The sequence below is a fragment of the Saccopteryx leptura genome, chromosome 6 (genome assembly GCF_036850995.1).
Source record: "Saccopteryx leptura isolate mSacLep1 chromosome 6, mSacLep1_pri_phased_curated, whole genome shotgun sequence".
In the NCBI taxonomy this organism is placed as follows: domain Eukaryota; kingdom Metazoa; phylum Chordata; class Mammalia; order Chiroptera; family Emballonuridae; genus Saccopteryx; species Saccopteryx leptura.
Window position 1 is genome coordinate 135,081,127 of NC_089508.1, and position 19,014 is coordinate 135,100,140.

The window sequence follows — 19,014 nt, forward strand, 5'->3', positions numbered from 1 at the left end:
GAGCACTGAATGAGTGGGTTTTGGAGCCCAGTGTGTGTTTTTACTTGCCCGCTGGGTGCAAGCTAGGATTAAAGCTAATGGCCCACCAGTTCTTGGCTCAGTTGTCTCATTACCATCTGTCCGAATTCAATGCGAACCTGCATGGGAAGGTGGCTGTGATGGTGGCCATGCCTACTGGCTTTATAAACTGAAAAGCTACTATTATTGAACCCAAATTTCTAACTTTTGGGCTTCCCTATCAGCTTTAAAACTGGGAGTTTAGGGTAAGATTTCAGTAGAATTTTTACCAGCTTTTCCAGGTGTACACCACCAGGGCTGTGTTGTTCACTGATCAGCCAGCCCCAAGGTGGGGGGGGGGCATCAGCCACTGCAGCCTATCTGGAGTCCTTGCCCACCTGGGCCTGGAGCCAAAACACAATTATCTGCCTAGATGTTACCTCTAAGGTGACACTCTGCTCTGGCTCTGAGTTGCTCAGCCAGTTTGTTCAGCTGTCTCAGTTCCCCATTCTAATTGCCAAAGAATTTTCCAGCTCCTTACTATCCTGTCTCATAACCAGAAGTTCCAAAGTGCTTTGTACACCTTCCCCACTCATAAGGTATCAGAAATCTGTGACAATGCCAAAGGTCAAACACTTTCTGCTCCCTGAAACTCAAATGCCTGTCTCTTGTGGACATTTCTTCATTCTAGAAGTATTTGGAAAGGACCTAGAAAGTGTTAAGAACTTTTCTACACTGAGATACAAAAGAGAACAGAATAAAAAGCCCTATGGAGCTTACATTTTAGTTGGGGGTGGGGGGGTGACTGACAATAAATAAAATATATAGCATATCAAATAGTGACAGGTGCTAGGAAACAAAGCAGGAAAGGATAGCCTGACCAGGAGGTGGTGCAGTGGATAGGACGTTTGTTGTAGTAATATAATGTTAAATAGTAATTAAATATATAGAAATATAAAAAACAGAAATATGGAAGCTGTTGGGCAGATAAAATGTATTATGCTCACTTTGTTAAAGAGGCCATTGCCCAGGTGATATTAATGTGTGTTGAGAATCCTTGTAGCCTGGGGCTTGGTTTTGGGATTAAGCCTTTCCCACCCATTTTTGATGTGGGGCGGTACAATCCAATCATGTCTCAGAGAAGTGACTTTGTATTAGAGACTTCCCTATTTTGTATATTGGATTAAAGGTTTGGATTTCTACACTATAAAATAGGGGCGGAACAGGAGCTTGCTCTTGGTTCCTGAGGTTAGCATGAGAGAGCAGAGGGAGCAGAGCAGAGAGCAGAAAGAGGCCACATGGAGGAGGCCAGGAGAAGCAGCCAAGATGGCGGAGTGCTGAGTGAGATGCCAGTTTGTACAGAGTTTGTATCTGGGATAAGGAAGGAGATGGGGAACTGAGGAGAATAAGGCTGGTGAGCTAGAAACCTTTGATTCTAGGAAACTCGGATAAGTCAGTGGCTTTGTGAGCACTGAATGCGATTGGGTTTTGGAGCCCAGTGTGTATTTTTACTTGCCCGCCGGGTGCAAGCTAGGATTAAAGACTATGGCCCACCAGTTTGTGGCTCCGTTGTTTCTTTACCGACTGTCTGAATCCAATGCGAACCTGCATGGGCCAGGAGGCTGCGGCTGTGATGGTGGCTCTGGCTCTGGCCACTGGCTTTACAGAAGCTATATAAAAGTAATTAAGATTGTTGGTCAAATAAGTTTGTAAATACAATATATATGTTTGCTCGCCTATAGTTTGCATTGTGTGTGAGGGACAGGCTGTAAGCAGGCCGAGTAGTTATAGCCTGAGGCTTAGTTTTAAGACTAAGCCTTTTTCCACACCCTTGATTGCATGATATGGGGTGGTGCACTCTCATGAGGAATCCTATTATGCCTCAGATAAGTGACTTTGTATCAGAGACTTCCTTTTTTGTATATTGGATTAAAGGGTTTTGATTTCTATACTACAAAGTGGGGCAGACTGGGAGCTTGCTCTCTCTTGGTTCCTGCTATCACCATTGCAGGGGCCTCTCTGATCCCTTGCCCTTCATGGAAGCAGAAACCAGGTTTTCTGCTTTTCCCTTGTCTTCTCTTGTGGCTTGCCTGTCTTGGTGAGCCACCAATAAACAGAATGGCCCACCATCCTCCAACTCCACCATTTCTTTACCGTCTGCCTGAATCCAATGGGAACCTGCATGTGAATGGTCACGATGGCAGCTCCTGGCCATACAAAGATATAATATTAAAATTAATTAAGGAAATTAAATAAAGTTGTCCCATCTGGATAGGAATTAATTTAGTGTGTGCAGATGTGATAGACAGACTGACTTTTGAGCAGGGCCTAGTTAGTGTGTGTGTGAAGTTATACATAGATAAGAAGTGGCTTGATGTCATGACTTGTAAATTAATGTAAATAAGAACATCTTAAAAAGTGGCTTGTGTCGGAATCCATGGGAGTCCGAAAAGACCAGAGTAACAGGCTTTATTGAAAGGAAGAAAGGAACCTGCTGGGCACTTCTCCAGGGAAGAAGGACACCGATTACAGACTAGGGGCAAATTTTATAGCATTTAGGAGAGCCTGAGGGGGTACTGAGTCAAAAGTTCTGGTATGTTCCCTTTTATGGTTTTAGGATTTCAGCTTTCTGGAATGCTCCTTCTTGGGGCAGTTGATCAGCTTTCTGGAACTCTTCTGCCTCAGGGGCAATTTTCCAATAAGTAAGGGAGAGGTCAGGCAGCCAGGTGGGACAACAAAAGAGCAGTTGGAAGTTCTGGTAAATTCATATATTTATCATTTCTCAACTCTGTGGTATGATAAAAAGGAAAAGAGGTTGGGGGAAGGAAAGGGTATGGGGTTCAGGAAGGAGGTTTGTCTCGGACCGGCCATCTTCTGGAGCTACTTCCTGCTGTTATCCCTATAGGGGGCCTCCTTCATAAACCCCCCCTGGGGTAGTTGAAGTAGGGGTTGTAAAAGCATTTGATTGTAGGTAATCCTGGAGATTTCTCTCATTTGAGCCTGCAGGAACTTGATAAAGAAAGAGGGAAGCATTAAAATTAGATACAAAATTAGAATTGGTCCTATAATTGGTGCTAGCATTGAGAATAAGGGGTTTTACCACCACTATTCAGAGTAGGGTGTTTTTATAGGGTTCCAGATTTTTCTGTTTCATGTGGGCAGGTCTCAGGGTTTGTGTAGGGTTAGGTAGATTTTTCCACTTTTCTGATTGGCGAAGGTCTGCATGCAGTTTTGTAAGAAACTAGTGAACAAATGTAAGAGGCAGGGTCCAAAAGTTAGAAAAATAAATAGGAGAGTGAGTGGACCAATGAAAGGCAATAGCCAAGATACCCAGTTTGTGAGAAACTACTGATTCCATGTTTACGAATTCACTGGGCTTCAGAGACAGAGAGAGAGAGAGAGAGAGAGAGAGAGAGAGAGAGAGAGAGAGAAAAGACAGGGAAGTGCCCGGTCCCTCTGCCCCTAGACCTATTTCTGTAGAGATTCCTAAAGCAACAAGAAGAGGGATTACCTGTATAGCTCATTTGGTCCTTAGATTGATGGGTAGTGTATTAGGAACTGGAAGAGGCTCATGAGGTGGGATTAGGTTGATATTTAGGGTGAGACATATTAGGGTACAGGTTTCTGTCTAATTAGTAGGGAGACACATATAGGTGTTGGTCCCACACAAGTAAAAAGCCCCTGATTGGGTGAGGCAGGCTGAGAGGTGAGTGGAGAATTGATGGACAAGGGGTCAGTTTTGTTTCTCTGTTTCTGAGCTCCAGATGGTCAGGGTGGAGGAAAGAGTCACCCTAATAAGTGAGGAGAGTAGAGGATTGTTAGCTAGGGTGACTGATTAAACATTCTTTGAAAACCAATTTTCTGACTGTAAAAATTCTTTTTTCTCTATACAGACTTCCTGCAATCTGCACAAACTTTATACAACTTAAATAAACCTTCAACTTTCATAAACTTTCTTATCCAGAAATAACCGTCCTTCATAACAACTTGCTTTTCCTTTTTCTTTCAAAAGTATTTCCATACCTTATACCTTCTATTATCAAAACCATACAATTTCTTTCTAGTCAGAACTTTTGATTTAGAAATCTTTAATTTTAGTGGCAATTAAGTTGACTCTCTTTTTACCCGACTTTCCCTTTTTTCAAAGTCTGATTAAAAGAGTCCTTAGTTTTTTTATATATTCACCATACATAGACCAACCAGCTTCCAGTTTGTGGTGGGAGTAAGGCATGCCATTTTTTACTTTAGCGGCAGTTGGAGTGGTCAGGATCATGGTGTGTGGACCTGTCCATGTAAAAGTCAGTCCTTAGGTGATGTAATGCTGGAAGCCCCTCTTGAACAGTCTTTGAACAGTTTTCTGAGTAACCTGTAAATCCTGTAAGTACTTAAGAAAAGGGTGGTTACATTTCTACACTTTGTAACTAGAGTTTAAGTCCTAGTGACCACTGCTTCTAGCTGGAATTAGCAGCAGGTCCCAGCCTACAATAGGCATGGGGCATTGAGACAAGAGGAATAAAGGAGATGCTATACATTAAATAAAGCAACAAAATTAGACTATAAATACCCACAGTAGAGATCTTCGAGGGATAAATAAAACTCAAATATTCAAGCAAGGCATAGTAGATGGCCCTTTTGTTAACAAGAAATGAGATCAGCTTATCTGCTACTTGGAAGAAATACCTTAGGCTAGTGAAAGATGTCCTTGGGCCTTCAGTGGCAATTCCAGCACGCTGGGCAAGGTCAGGTCACAGGTAGCTGGAGCAGGGCTAGAAGAGACTGAACCCTCCCTCCATGGAGCAAGGGGACAGCTTACCTTCTCGTGTTCCTTTTCCACAGCACAGATATGTCAACTGGTGGGGCCAGGAAGCCTGGCAGGTTTCAGTTCAATGACCTTTCTTTAAACTCTGGAGCAGAGCCCTGATGAAATCCTATGAAGCCCTTTAGGGTGCTGGAGCCTTTAAGAGCGTACACCAAAAGCTGGTATTTCCTGACTTCTTTGGGCATTATTTGCCTTTTTTGTTACTTCTTTGGCCATTATAGACCTTAAAAGCCATGCTCAGCCCTGGCTGGTTGGCTCAGCGGTAGAGCGTCGGCCTGGCATGTGGAGGACCCGGGTTCGATTCCTGGCCAGGGCACATAGGAGAAGCACCCATTTGCTTCTCCACCCTACCCCCTCCTTCCTCTCTGTCTCTCTCTTCCCCTCTTGCAGCCAAGGCTCCATTGGAGCAAAGATGGCCCGGGCGCTGGGGATGGCTCCTTGGCCTCTGCCCCAGGCGCTAGAGTGGCTCAGGTCACGGCAGAGCGACGCCCCAGAGGGGCAGAGCATCGCCCCCTGGTGGGCAGAGCGTTGCCCCTGGTGGGCGTGCCAGGTGGATCCCGGTCGGGCGCATGCGGGAGTCTGTCTGACTGTCTCTCCCTGTTTCCAGCTTCAGAAAAATACAAAAAAAAAAAGCCATGCTCAGAAGATCTCACTGAGGGGCTTGACTAAGCAAAATTGGGAATCCAGTGTCTAAAGAAGCCTATTAGACTGAGGAAAGAAAGGATTTGATTTGCAGTGGTAGGTGGTTGGAGACTGTGGAGGGTCTGAGTTTGATCTAGGGTGAGACTTCAGGTGGTGGGGGTTAAGGCAATGCCTAGATAGACTACAGACTAAGAGTGAAGTTGAGCCTTAGCAGAGAAGACATGATACCCCTTCATGGTGAGGAAATTAAGAAGGGCAGTGGTGTGTCTTCTTGAGGTAGGCAGGGAGGGGCTGCAGAGGAGTAGGTTACTAGTTTTGAGATTGCATGCTGCTAAATCCTGAGCTAGTGCCTGTCCAAACAGGTGTGGGCTGTTTCTGAACCCCTGGGGTAAGACAGTCCATGTAAATTGCTGGGCTGAATTAGTGTCTGGGTACAGGCAAACAGAAAGTAAGAGTCAAGGTGTAGAGGAATGGTAAAGAAGGCATTGTTGAGGTCTAGGACCGTGAAGTGAGTGGTGTTTGAGGGAATGTTTGACAGTAACTTGTAGAGATTAGGGACTACTGGATGGAGGGGAATTATTGCCTCATTGATTAGGTGTAAGACTTGTACGAGGCGATAAGCCCCTGAAGATTTTTGAACAGGAAGGATGGGGGTATTGCAGGGAGAGTCCATGGGAATGAGTAAGCTTTGATTTAAGAGGCAGGTAATTATTCGTTTAAGGCCTTAGAAACAGACATAGTTACACATTAAATGAAGACTTCACATACAAATTATAAATTAAGGAATTTAAATGAGCATGCTTTACTTGTTTAAATTAAAATTATAATAAAGAAATTTTATGACAAACAAAGAGACAAAACAGATTACTCACTCACACAGCTCAATAAACAACTGCTTTTTTAAGCTTTTTGAGATGGCAGGGAGTTCTCAGCATAGAGGGGAGGAAGAGAGAGAGCAGACAGATGGACAGTGTGAGCAGCTGGATGGAAAAGAAGGAGGGTAAGAATCTGTAAGAGTAGGAGGAGGAGATTAAAGTGCTAGTGGTGGTGCCACGTGGTCAGAGGAGTCAAAAAGATTTAGAGCTCTGAGGAGAAGGGAGAGGACAAGGGGTAGTGGAAGGCACAGTCAGTCTCTGAGGAGGTGGAAGGATGGGTCAAAGAAGAAAAAGAGACATAGCTGCCCATCTGTAAGGAGGGAGAAGTGGTTTAGGAACACAGTGGCAAAGGGAGGGGCCCCTGGCCAGCAGGGGAGGAGAAAGAGAGAATGGTATTTGCAGATGAATGAAAAAGAGGATTCAGAGAAGAGAGGGGAGGGGGTTTTCTGGAGGGAAGAGACTCAAGTGGAGAGATTTGAAGAGGGACCAGAGAGGGGTCCTGAGAGAGTGGTGCCCCTGGGGGTCAAGCAGGAGGTGGAGAGAGTTGGGAATCAGGCAAAGGAAAGATTAGAAGTGGAGGTTTTAGGTGAGGTTTCTTTGGCTGAAAAATGGCCTACATGTAGAACAAGCGGCACGAGATTAAGGACAGGAGCAAAAGTAAAAGGAAGCCTGCACATAAGGATTTCAGAAGCCTTTCCCATCCAGTGGCAAAGATTTTCTAAATCTCTCAGTTTGTTGATATCAAAGGTCCCGTTTTCAGGCCTGTGGGAGTCATTGTCTAGTTTATATTGTGGCCAAGCAATATTGCAAAAGAAAATGAGTAGAAGACAGCACAACAGGGTTTGTTCAGACGGCTTTGACTCCGAAGAGCCCAATGTGGAAATTAGTGATCTAGCGAGGGTGTCTCTGCCTCCAATCACAATCTCAAAGGAGAAAGCTCTCCTGGGAATGTGGAGTCATCCTGCTTAGGGGTCGTCACCACCTAAGAAGGAGCTCAAAGAGAATGTGGAAGGATTTGGCTAAGCACTTAGACTTTTGGAATGTGCTGTCCCTGGGACAGAAAAATAGCAAACTCCTCAAAATGTGAGGCTGATCAGAGAAAACCATCTGACAATGAATTAGAGACTTATGGGTCAAATTAAAGCCAACCAGGAGAGGGAAGGGAGACACTCCTTACCTTTCTGATCCAGCAGGGGTTCAGGACAGGGTTAGACTGCCGGCCAATCAACCTACAATTACACGCCAAACAGAATCAGGGAGTAAGCCTGGGACAAGCTGCTGCTGCCCATTACTTCCCTGGTTGTAAGTTTAGACGGTAAAGAGGGATCATCCAGGCAGTTAGTACCCTGTCCCAGGTTTCGGCACCAAATGTTGGAATCCATGGGAATCCGAAAAGACCAGAGTAACAGGCTTTATTGAAAGGAAGAAAGGAACCCTGCTGGGCACTTCTTCAGGGAGAAGAGCACCAGTTACAGACTAGGGGCAAATTTTATAGCGTTTGGGAGAGCCTGAGGAGGTACTGAGTTAAAAGTTCTGGTATGTTCTCTTTTACAGTTTTAGGATTTCAGCTTTCTGGAATGCTCCTTCTTGGGGAAGTTGATCAGCTTTCTGGAACTCTTCTGCCTCAGGGGTGATTTTCCAATAAGTAAGGGTGAGGTCAGGCAGCCAAATGGGACAACCAAAGGGCAGTTGGAATTTCTGGTAAATTTATATATCTATCAGCTTGATGTAACATTTCAGTAGATTAACATAAAAGGGGTTCCTTGCCAGGAACTCCCAAAAAGGTTGTTTGAGGTGATAATCCTGTAGATCAGGGTAGTCAACCTTTTTATACCTACCGCCCACTTTTGTATCTCTGTTAGTAGTAAAACTTTCTAAACGCCCACCGGTTCCACAATAATGGTGATTTATAAAGTAGGGATGTTACATCAAGCTGATAGATGGGCTGCAACATCAGAGGTGAGCTGAAACACCCAGTCCTCCTCGCCATGTCTCACAGCCATGCTGTTCCACAATTGAGCTGTTTTCACTGAATCAAGTCTCTCCCTTCACTGCACCCCAAACTGGGGACACTTGGCACCAGATTGGCACCAATGACCTTTGACCTTTGGTTCACCATACAAGGTTTAGTAATCCCCAGACTCTTCCCAAAAGCAAGTTAGGCTGAGGCAGGACACCTACTTCTCTCACAGGTTTCACATGGCCTTAGGGATATGGGTCAGATTCCTGCCAACTCATTTCTGGTGGAAGCCAAAACAGCCTGTCTGTATCCCAGGGGAAAGGTTGCAGATTGCAAGGACCAGTGTTGTGCAACCACATCACTCACAAATGCAATACACTCCACATGGCACTTTATATAATACCTTGTGTATGTGTATGTGTTGGGGGAGTGGACTTCCCATGTCCTGGGAGAGAATACCAATCCAGAATTGCTCTAGAGCAAGATCTAAATCAGACACAACAGGAGGAAAGAGGAGTGAAGCTGACCAGTAGGTGACAGCCACAATTCAGCTCAAAGCAACTGCTGCGGGATAGAATGTAGGTTCAGGGAGGCCAAGTCTTCTAGTTTTTATGGAGAACACAGGAAATCTGGATTTTTAATGTGAAACACTCCAAATTCTTAAGTATTGGTAACTAAGGCAAAATTTTTTAAAAACGTGGGATGGGTAAATCTGTGTACAGGATTACCACTGGAGAGTGCTTGTATTCCAAGAAAAAAAGGAGGCCTGCAGCAGAGGAACAACTGAGCCAAAAAGCAAACAGCCATGTGGGGGAGGCAGTGCTCAAAGTTTGCAGAAAGCTTCTTTGAGGGAACAGTTTTCTGGTGGTAAAAACACTCACCCTGGACTTAAGCTGAAAGCCCTCCTGCGCACCTCATGCTAGGAGGTTCAAGTGCAAGGTCCCAGGTCCCAGGTCCCAGGCCCCAACCGGCCCAGCCCGCCTCACCGCACCCTCTATCCCTGAGCGCCCAAGGTTTCTGGACTTGACTCTGTGATCCCTGGGCTGAATGTAACTGCCTGCCACCGCCCTACCCCCCCCCCCCCCCGCCCGCCCTGCATTGTCTGCCGCAAGCCTGACTCACACTCCGTGTTTCCAGCGAGCTACACACGACCCTCCATGGCCCTATCGTCCCCACCCGAGCTTGCCTGCCGGCTGAGTCGCCCGCCCACACCAGGCACGGGAGACCGGACCTGCGGGGGCTCAGCACCCGCGCCGCGCCCCGCACAGCCCCACAGACGCTCCAGGACCGCTGGGGAAAGAGAGGCATGCGGGAGCCACACGAGTTTTATTGCGTCAACGAGGCTCCTGCTGAGGACGCCGTCCACACCCTCGCGGCGTTTCCTCTTCGAGGTGCGCGCCGGCGTCGGGGGGCTGGCTGTCCCCACCGTCCAGCTTCTTCACCAGCAGGTGCATGCGCGCTGTGGTTTCGGCCAGCATATCCATGAGCACCTCTTGCTGCAGCTTCAGGTAGTCGTTCTCTAGCTGCACCTGGCTGTTCACGCGCTGCACCTGCGCTTTACAGCCGGAGGTGGGCGAGCGGGGCTGCGGTCGTGACAGCCCCGACAGGTCCTCAGCTGTCCAGCGGCCGCCGCGGAACACGAAAGCCTGGTCGCTGAGGCGAGTGCGCGGCGCGCTGTAGCTGAGGCCCAGCTCGGCCTGGCGCGTGCGCTGATCCAGCAGGTAGAAGGTGGACAAGGAAGAGATGCGGCGCAGTGGCGGGCGCCGTGGCGAGAAGCGCTGCGAGAGGCGGTCCGTCCAGAACCGCCGCAGCTGCTCCCAAAGGCGGCTGGCGTGGTCCAAGGCCAGGCACCTGAAGGCCTCCAGGTCTACGACTGGTTGAGCCCCGGCAGGTGCGTGGGTGTCCACAGTGGAACCGTGAGGACTCTGGTGACTAGGGCTGCACCCTTGCCTTGGAACCCGTGGTCTGAATGATGGAAGCGAGCTAGAGGCACTGCTAAGAAGCAAGGCTTCTGGTGAGCTCCCTGCTGGGTGCAGGTTGCCCCTCAAACTGTGAGGCCTGCTGGGCAGGCCTTGGTCACTGAGAAGCCCATCCCTGCTCGGTTGTACTAGCAGTAGTACCCTGAAACCACCTTCCCCAAAGACCAACCTGGGTCAGGCCCTGAGGACAGAAATGGAAAGGAAAAACCAGACCACTGCTCTCTGAGTACTAGGGGGCTCCTGGAGGGGATTATGGGTGGAAAGGAAGGAATAATGCAGAGACAGCTACTTCAAAGATGTGCAGACTTCACCCAGTGAATTGGGAGTGGATAAAGGAGAGCATCTAGGCAGAATGAAGAGTTAGGCAAGCCCTGCATATTCCAGAGATGAGGAAGAGCTTGGAATGGAGTTGGTGTCCAGTACTTGACTGGGAATAGAAGAGGAGGGAACTAGACAGGGGTGGGGGGGGGGGGGGAGTGTAGAGGGCACAGACTTCATTCTGTGGGTGAGAGGGTTCTGCTAAAGGATTTTTACAAAGCCAAGGCTGGATCTGGATCTGCAAAGTATTTGGTAGGATGTATAGCATATCCAACAGCATGACTGCCATCATTATTCAGTTATTTTACAACCTTGAATTAGTACTGTTCCACACCAGGCCCTGGTCTGGGCAGGGGGTCCCAGCCTGTGCCTGCCCTCAAGATGCTGCTGGTTCAGCAGCCAGACTGTTTGTAAATAGTTCCCAGTCCAGTTGCTCAGCGGCATCCTCGGCATATGTCATGGGCTAGGACCTAGGTTTAGGTCTCGAGGTAACAAGAATTGTGCAGACTACACCTGACTTCTATCCCAAACAGACCACATTGTTTGTTTGTTTGTTTTTGTATTTTTTTGAAGTTGGAAACAGGGAGGCAGTCAGACTCCCGCATGCACCCACCCGGGATCCACCCGGCATACCCACCAGGGGGTGACACTCTGTCCATCTGGGGCATTGCTCTGTTGCAACCAGAGCCATTCTAGCACCTGAGGCAGAGGCCATAGAGCCATCCTCAGCGCCCGGGCCAGCTTTGCTCCAATGGAGCCTTGGCTCCGGGAGGAGAAGAGAGAGACAGAGAGGAAAAAGAGGGGGAGGGGTGGAGAAGCAGATGGGCGCTTCTCCTGTGTGCCCTGGCCAGGAATCGAACCCAGGACTTCTGCACGCCAGGCCGACGCTCTACCACTGAGCCAACCGGCCAGGGCCTGGACCACATTGTTAAAGAAGTTCAAGTTCAGATGACAGGTCCCATTCTCCCTCTCCGTCCTGTTCCCACCCTCCTGTAAGTGCTGAATCTCTTGTGTGTGAGAAGAGGACTATATGTTGTTTTTTAAATTCCTCCTTTCTCCCCATGAAGTGTGAAAAGAGAACTCTGGGGCAGGGGTCCCTCTGTTGTGCCTTCAGTAATTCAACACACGCTCATTCCTTACACATAGCTGAGTAGAGACTGGGTGGTCCTCTGCCCTAGATGTGGCTCAGGGACACATCTTTGGAAGCCTGCAGAGGACCAGAGGTACAACCAGGCTCACCCTTGAGGTTATGTCTTCCCAGAGGACCCTCCCCTGAGAATTCTTACTGTGTTGTCCCTTACTTAGAGGATGTGTTGGAGCTGCTGTGCTGCTGCTGTCCCAGCCCAGGCCTCATCTCTGAATCACTCAGCTGATTTCCAGCTGCTATGACTCACAATGCCTCTAGGCCAGATCAGCCCAGAACCAAATGGGTGCTGATGGCCAAGCCATGAAACAGACCCTGGGCTCTCCCCTGCATTCATTCAGTACACTTACTGAATGCCTATTATGTTCAAGGCACTGTTCTAGGGACATGTTGGAAATACTCCCTCATGAAACTATCTTGGCGGGGGGTCTTAAGCACAGCCTGAGATAGGAATTTGTTTTAGGGGAGTGAACAACATGAAGTTAATGTAGGGTGTCTTGGGTCAGATTCCCTCGAAGCAGAGCCTGAGATGAGAATTCTTGTTTCATTTATTGGAGGAGTGCTCCTGGAAGAAGGGAGTGAGTGAAGCAGGGTAGGACAGGCAAAGAGCTGAAGGGAAGCAAAGGCGTTGAGCTTCAGGCCAGTCCCACAGGGAAATGCAGAAATTGCACCACAGAGTTAGGCCTCCTTACCAGGTATCAGACCCCGCTCCAGTGGAGCTCACACCTGGGGCAGAGCCAGGTGGTTGTCCCACCTCCTGGAAAACTTTTCTAGAACATTTTTATTGATGTATAATTGAAAATAAACTACATATATTTATACTGTACAATTTGATATGTTCTGATAATTATGAAATCATCACTAAAATTAAGATAATGAAGGTATCTGTTATCTTCAGAAATTTCCTCTGCTCCCATCACTGTAGATTTATTTGCATTTTCTAGAATTGTATATAAATACAATTTAGTATGTGCTGTTTTTTGGGAGAGAGACAGACAGGAAGAGATGAGAAGCATCAACTCATAGTTGTGTCACTTCACTTGTTCACTGATTGCTTCTCATATGTGCCTTGATGGAGGTGAGGGGTGCAGCTCAAGTCAAGCCAGTGACCTTGGACTCAAGCCAGTGATCTTTGGGCTTCAAGCCAGCAACCTTGGGCTCAAGCCAGTGATCTTTGGGCTCAAGCCAGCAACCTTGGAATTACAGTATGTCAATCTCGAGCTCAGCCATTGATCCTGAGCTCAAGCTGGCATGCCTGTACTCAGGCAGATGAACCTGTGCTCTAGTGGGTGACCTTGGGGTTTTGAATTGGGGCCCTCATTATCCTAAGTCAGTGCTCTATTCACCTTCACCACTACCAGTCAGGCATTTCCTCCCAATTTTTATATGTCACACTTGGGTGTGGGACCAATCTGTTCCAAATCTCTGTCCCTTCTAACAGTCCTGCTGTGGCTTCTTCTTTAAAGCCCTAGTTGTAGGACTACCATTCAGCCAGATTTCAGGTGATTCTGAATGATGGTTGTTTTGTAGTTTAGTTGTAGTTCTGTTGTGATACTGGGAGGATGTTAGTACTGTGCTTTCTTATGCCATCATCTTGTCCAGAAGTTTCATTGGTTGATTCTTGTATGTGCACTGACCAGGGATCAAACCTGCAACCTTGGCTTATCAGGACAACACTAACCAACTGAGCTACCCAATCAGGGTAGTAAACTTTTTAATTTTAGTCTTTCTAATGGGTGTGTCTAAATTGTGGGGTTGGGGGTTAAAGTTTTATTTTACTTTGAGAGAATGTTTATTAAAGCTGGGGACAGTGAAATATGGAAGGACTGAAGATATAAGAAGCAACAGGAGAACCTAAGTGGGGCTGCTATGGAGCACTGGGAAATCAGAGTAAAGGGGGCATTGGAGACAGGTTCAGGGAGTTAGGGACAAGCTGCCACTGCTCCTCTAGTTGCAAGTCTCATGGAGACCCTTAGAATTTGGGAGATGCATTCCTGTTGGGGAAGAAGAAGTGGAAGGGAAAGGCAAAGGCATGCTCCTGGAAGGGAGAATGTGCCTAGATTGTCATTTATTTTTATGCTTAAAAAAATATATATATGTATGTATATATATACAAAATTGTCATTTTAATTTTATTTCTCACAGCTGATGATGTTAAGCATCCTTTTTTTCTTTTTCTTTTTGTCTTTTCATGTGCTATTTGTTACCCTTCCTGATGATGTTGTTCACATCATGCCCCTCCCCCTTTTTAGTGGATCGTTTGTCTTATTGAGTATACAGAGGGTTTTTTTTTATTTATTTTCATTTATTTTAGAGAGAGAGGAAGGAAGAGAGAGAACATCAACTTGTTGTTCCACTTATTTATGCATTGATTGGTTAATTCTGGTATGTGCCCTGACCTGGATTCGAACCCACAACCTTGGAGTATGGGGATGATGCTCTAACCATCTGAAATAACTAGACAGGGCCTAGAAGGAGTTCTTTGTTGTTACATATTTGTCAGATATGTTTTGCAAATATTTTTTTTCAGTCTGTGGCTTGCCTTTCTTCCTTTATGCTGTCCTTTATTTTTTTAAAGTTTTTATGAGCATTTATTTGAGCCAAACTGATTACATGTGCCAGGGAGCAGGATCTCAAATGCTCCAAAGAATAATAGTTTTGCAACTTTTCTTTTCTTGGGGGAGGAGGAAGGCAGAGAGAAGAATCAACTCATTGCCCTCCTTAGTTGTACATTATTGCTGCTCATATGTGCCTTGACCAGGGATTGAACCAGCAACCTTGGGCTTAAGTTGGTGACCTCAGGGTTGAATCAGTGACCTCGTACTCAAGCCAGTGACTCTGAGCTCAACCTAGTGACCTCATGCTTAAGCCAGCCACCTTGGGTTTCAAACCAGTGACCTTGGCATTTTGGGCTGAAGCTCTATCCACTCTGCCACCACTGGCCAGGCTCAGCTTCTTTACATGCATTTGAAATTAAGAAGAAAAGCAAGGAAGATTACATAAAGGAAAGCAAGGTGGGGATTGAATTACATGGTAATTAAGACTATGTACTCTCTTGAGGGTGCTCACACTTTAGAAGGAGAGGTCTGAAAAGAGATATTTGAAAGTTGTGTTAACCTAGATATACAGAAACGATGGATAAGACTTGCTTAAAGCAAAGATGAGCCTTTTACAGCTTTGGCTTGGTAGTTCAGTTGGAGTGTTGTCCTGAAGTGCCTGTGTTGCGGGTTCAACTGATGGGTATATGAATGGGTGAAGCAACAAGTCAGTGTTTCTCCCTCTCTCTCTCCTTCTCTCTCTCAAAAATCAATAAATGAAAAAAAATTTAAATGGTAAGCCTGACCTGTGGTGGGTCAGGCAGTGGATAAGGCATTGACCTGGAATCTGAGGTTGCTGGCTTGAAACCCTGGACTTGCTAGGCCAAGGCACATACTAGAAGCAACTACTATGAGTTAATGCTTCCTGCTCCTTCCCCACCTTCCCTCTTTCTCTCTCTCTCTCAAATCAATAAATAAAACCTTAAATTTTTTTTAAAAGATGAGCCTTTTAGCCTGACCAGGCGGTGGTGCGGTGGATAGAGCGTCGGATTGGGACACGGAGGACCCAGGTTCAAGGCCCCAAGGTTGCTGGCTTAAGTGCTGGCTCATCTGGTTTGAGCAAGGCTCACCAGCTTGAGCCCCAGGTCGCTGGCTTGAGCACGGGGTCACTCACTCTGCTGTAGCCCCCCGGTCAAGGCACATATGAGAAAGCAATCAATGAATAAGGTGCCACAACAAAGAATTGATGCTTTTCATCTCTCTCCCTTCCTATTTGTCTGTCCCTATCTGTCCCTCTCTCTGTCTCTGTCACCAAAAAAAAAAAAAAGCCTTTTACTAAAGTGTTATATCCCTGGAGCATGTCTACCCTTTATGACCTGCCCAGTTAGGAATTTATGATCAGATCACTTTGTGTGATTATTTTCTATAGAATCCCTTTTTTTGCTCCACAGTTCCCCCTTTTGGTCATAATTCAATCAATCTAAAGGATGCATTGATAACCAACATTTTGGTTGGTTATAGGGGGTCCTCGGGTTACAAAACAGTTACATTTCTACGACAGTGACACAACTCAAATTTTGGTGTAAGTTGAAAGATACCCTAGCCTAAATCAGTTGTAAAATCATAATCTAGACCAGTGGTAGTCAACCCGGTCCCTACCTCCCACTAGCTTTCATGGTGGGTGGTAGTGGAGCAACCAAAGTATAAATAAAAGATAGATTTAACTATAGTAAGTTGTTTTATAAAGATTTATTCTGCCAAACTTAGCAAAAATCCGACATAAAGTACTTGGTAATTATTATTATATGCTTTTTTTTTCTATTTTTTTAAATTTTTTTTTAATTTATTCATTTTAGAGAAGAGAGAGAGAGAGAGAGAGAGAAAGGGGGAGGAGCAGGAAGCATCAACTGCCTTGACCAGCAGGCCCAGGGTTTTGAACCGGCAACCTCAGCATTCCAGGTTGACGCTTCATCCACTGCGCCACCACAGGTCAGGCCTTATTATTATATGCTTTAACTTGTAACTTCTGCTTTATAAATTTTATAAAGTAAAGTTATTTCCCTACTTTATAAATCACCATTACTGTGGAACCGGTGGGCAGTTAGAAAATTTTACTTCTATCAGAGATACAAAAGTAGGCAGTAGGTATAAAAAGGTTGACTACCCCTGATCTAGTCCATAAAAACACAACTAAGCCACAGAAAAAGAAAAAGGACATAAATATACTGTACTGTACACTGTACTGTAGTAACAGAAAAAATGACCAAAAATGAGGGTAAAAAAAAAATTCCTTTATTCCTGTGGTTGCCTTGCACACTAGAAGGGGCATTGCAAGGTGGGAGAGAGTGACCTATTGGGAGGAGGAAGCGGGAGAGGCAGGAGAACCTGCAGAAGGTGCTGGAGATACTGGGTCAGGTGAATCAGGTTTGCCTAAGGAACATGCAGGAGACACTGGAGATGATTCTACCTGCATCACAGGTGTTTCATCTTGAGAAGCAGCTGATGTAGAAGGTATAGGATCTGTTGCAGGTCTTTTTACCTTCTTAAAGAATTGTTCCAGGCTAGTCTGGAAGGTTGATGACTTCTTCTAACTAAACTAGTTCACCCATGTAGTCCATAAGTATCATGCTAATGGCCAAAACACTCTTGTCTCATTTTTTTAAAGTTTTTATGGGAGTGAGTGTCATGAACTCAAAATGTCATATGTTGAGACTGTCATAACCCGAGGACCCCGCCTATAGTGTGGTCTCACAGTGCTAGGAAGGCATACTTCTAGGAATTCTCAGGATCAACATCATCTTTTTTTTTTTTTTTTTTTTTTTTTTTGCAAGAGAGAGAGAGAGATAGAGGAAGGAAAGAGAGATGAGAATCATCAACTCATAGTTGCAGCACTTATTGTTCATTGATTACTTCTCATATGTGCTTTGATCAGTGGGGATGGGGGGTTGCTCCAGCCAAGCCAGTGACCCCTTGCTCAAGCCAGTGACCTTGGGCTCAAACCAGCAACCTTGGGCTTCAAGCCAGAGACCTTTGGGCTCAAGCCAGCAACCTTGGGATCATGTTGATTATCCTACACTCAAGCCAGTGACTCTGCTTAAGCTGGTGAGTCTGTGTTCAAAGCAGATGAGCTTGTGCTCAAATTGGCAACATCAGGGTTTTGAACCTGGGACCTCAGCATCCCAAGTTGATCCTATATCCATTGTGCCACCACTGGACAAGCTCAACATCACCTTTAAAAATTTTTTTTTAATTTATTTTATTTTATTAAAAAATTTTAATGTTGCCTGACCTGTGGTGGCGCAGTGGATAGGGCGTCGACCTGGATATGCTGAGGTCGCCGGTTCGAAACCCTGGGCTTTCCCGGTCAAGGCACATATGGGAGTTGATGCTTCCAGCTCCTCCCCCCCTTCTCTCTCTCTGTTTCTCCTTTGTCTCTCCCTCTCCTCTCTAAAATGAATAAATAAATAAATCAAAAAAAAATTTTAATGTTTAGTTTACGGATTTGAGAGAGGAAGAGAAAGGGAGAGACAGAGACAGGAACATTGAACTGTTTCTGCATGTGCCCTGACTGAGGATTTAACCAATAACCTCTGTGCCTCAGGATAATGCTCTAGCCAACCAAGCTATTCAGCCAGAGGTCAACACCATCTTGTTGACCATTGGAGATTAGGCACTACCATAACCATGGGATCTGGGTTGAGGTTGTATTTTTTTCCAAAACAGTGAGGGTGGTGAACACATAATACAATATACAGATGATGTATTATAGAATTGTACAACTAAAAGCCATATAATTTTACTAACCAATGTCACCCCAGTAAATTCAATAAAAAACCCAGTTTTTTTCCAAAATGGGAAGGGCAGGTAAATGGAAGGCAATCAGGTATTATGGCCTTCCTTGTTAAGAAAATTACCTTGGGCCTGACCAGGTGGTGGCGCAGTGGATAGAGCGTCGGACTGGGATGCGGAAGGACCCAGGCTCGAGACCCCGAGGTCGCCAGCTTGAGCACGGGCTCATCTGGCTTGAGCAAAGAGCTCACCAGCTTGGACCCAAGGTCGCTGGCTCCAGCAGGGGGTTACTCGGTCTGCTGAAGGCCCACGGTCAAGGCACATGTGAGAAAGCAATCAATGAACAACTAAGAAGTCGCAACGCGCAACGAAAAACTAATGATTGATGCTTCTCATCTCTCTCCATTCCTGTCTGTCTGTCCCTGTCTATCTCTGCCTCTGTAAAAAAAAAAAAAAATAAATAAATAAATAAATAAATAAATAAAGGAGTCGCAATGCGCAATGAGAAACTGATGATTGATGCTTCTCATCTCTCTCCGTTCCTGTCTGTCTGTCCCTGTCTATCTCTGCCTCTGTAAAAAAAAAAGAAAATCACCTTGGATCTTTTCTGTCCTGTGAACTATCATGATTTGAGTTTTGCTGTCTGTCTCATTTTTCTGTATTTGGCATCTAGTACAATATTTACATAAACCAAAAAAGATTAACAGTTATCTTATACATGTTCAGTAATCAATGCAGATACATAGAAAACCCCAAAGAGCCTGACCTGTGGTGGCGCAGTGGATAAAGCGTTGACCTGGAATGCTGAGGTTGCCGGTTCAAAACCTTGGGCTTGCCAGGTCAAGGCACATATGGGAGTTGAAGCTTCCTGCTCCTCTCTCTCTCTCTCTCTCTTTCAATCTTTTTCTCTCTCCTCTAAAATGAATAAATAAATAAAAATAATAATAATAAAAA

The 19,014-nt window shown here is 45.8% G+C and overlaps 1 protein-coding gene across 1 annotated transcript; it reads right to left on the reverse strand.

The window, feature by feature from the left end:
• Positions 1 to 9,627: 9,627 nt before the first annotated feature.
• Positions 9,628 to 11,944, reverse strand: CBY3 (chibby family member 3). The gene is made up of 2 exons (XM_066343679.1): positions 11,892 to 11,944; positions 9,628 to 10,258 (listed from the first exon to the last, which is right to left on the reverse strand). Exons 1-2 carry the CDS (start codon positions 11,942 to 11,944, stop codon positions 9,628 to 9,630), a joined length of 684 nt encoding a protein of 227 aa, XP_066199776.1.
• Between the last annotated feature and the right edge of the window lie 7,070 nt (positions 11,945 to 19,014).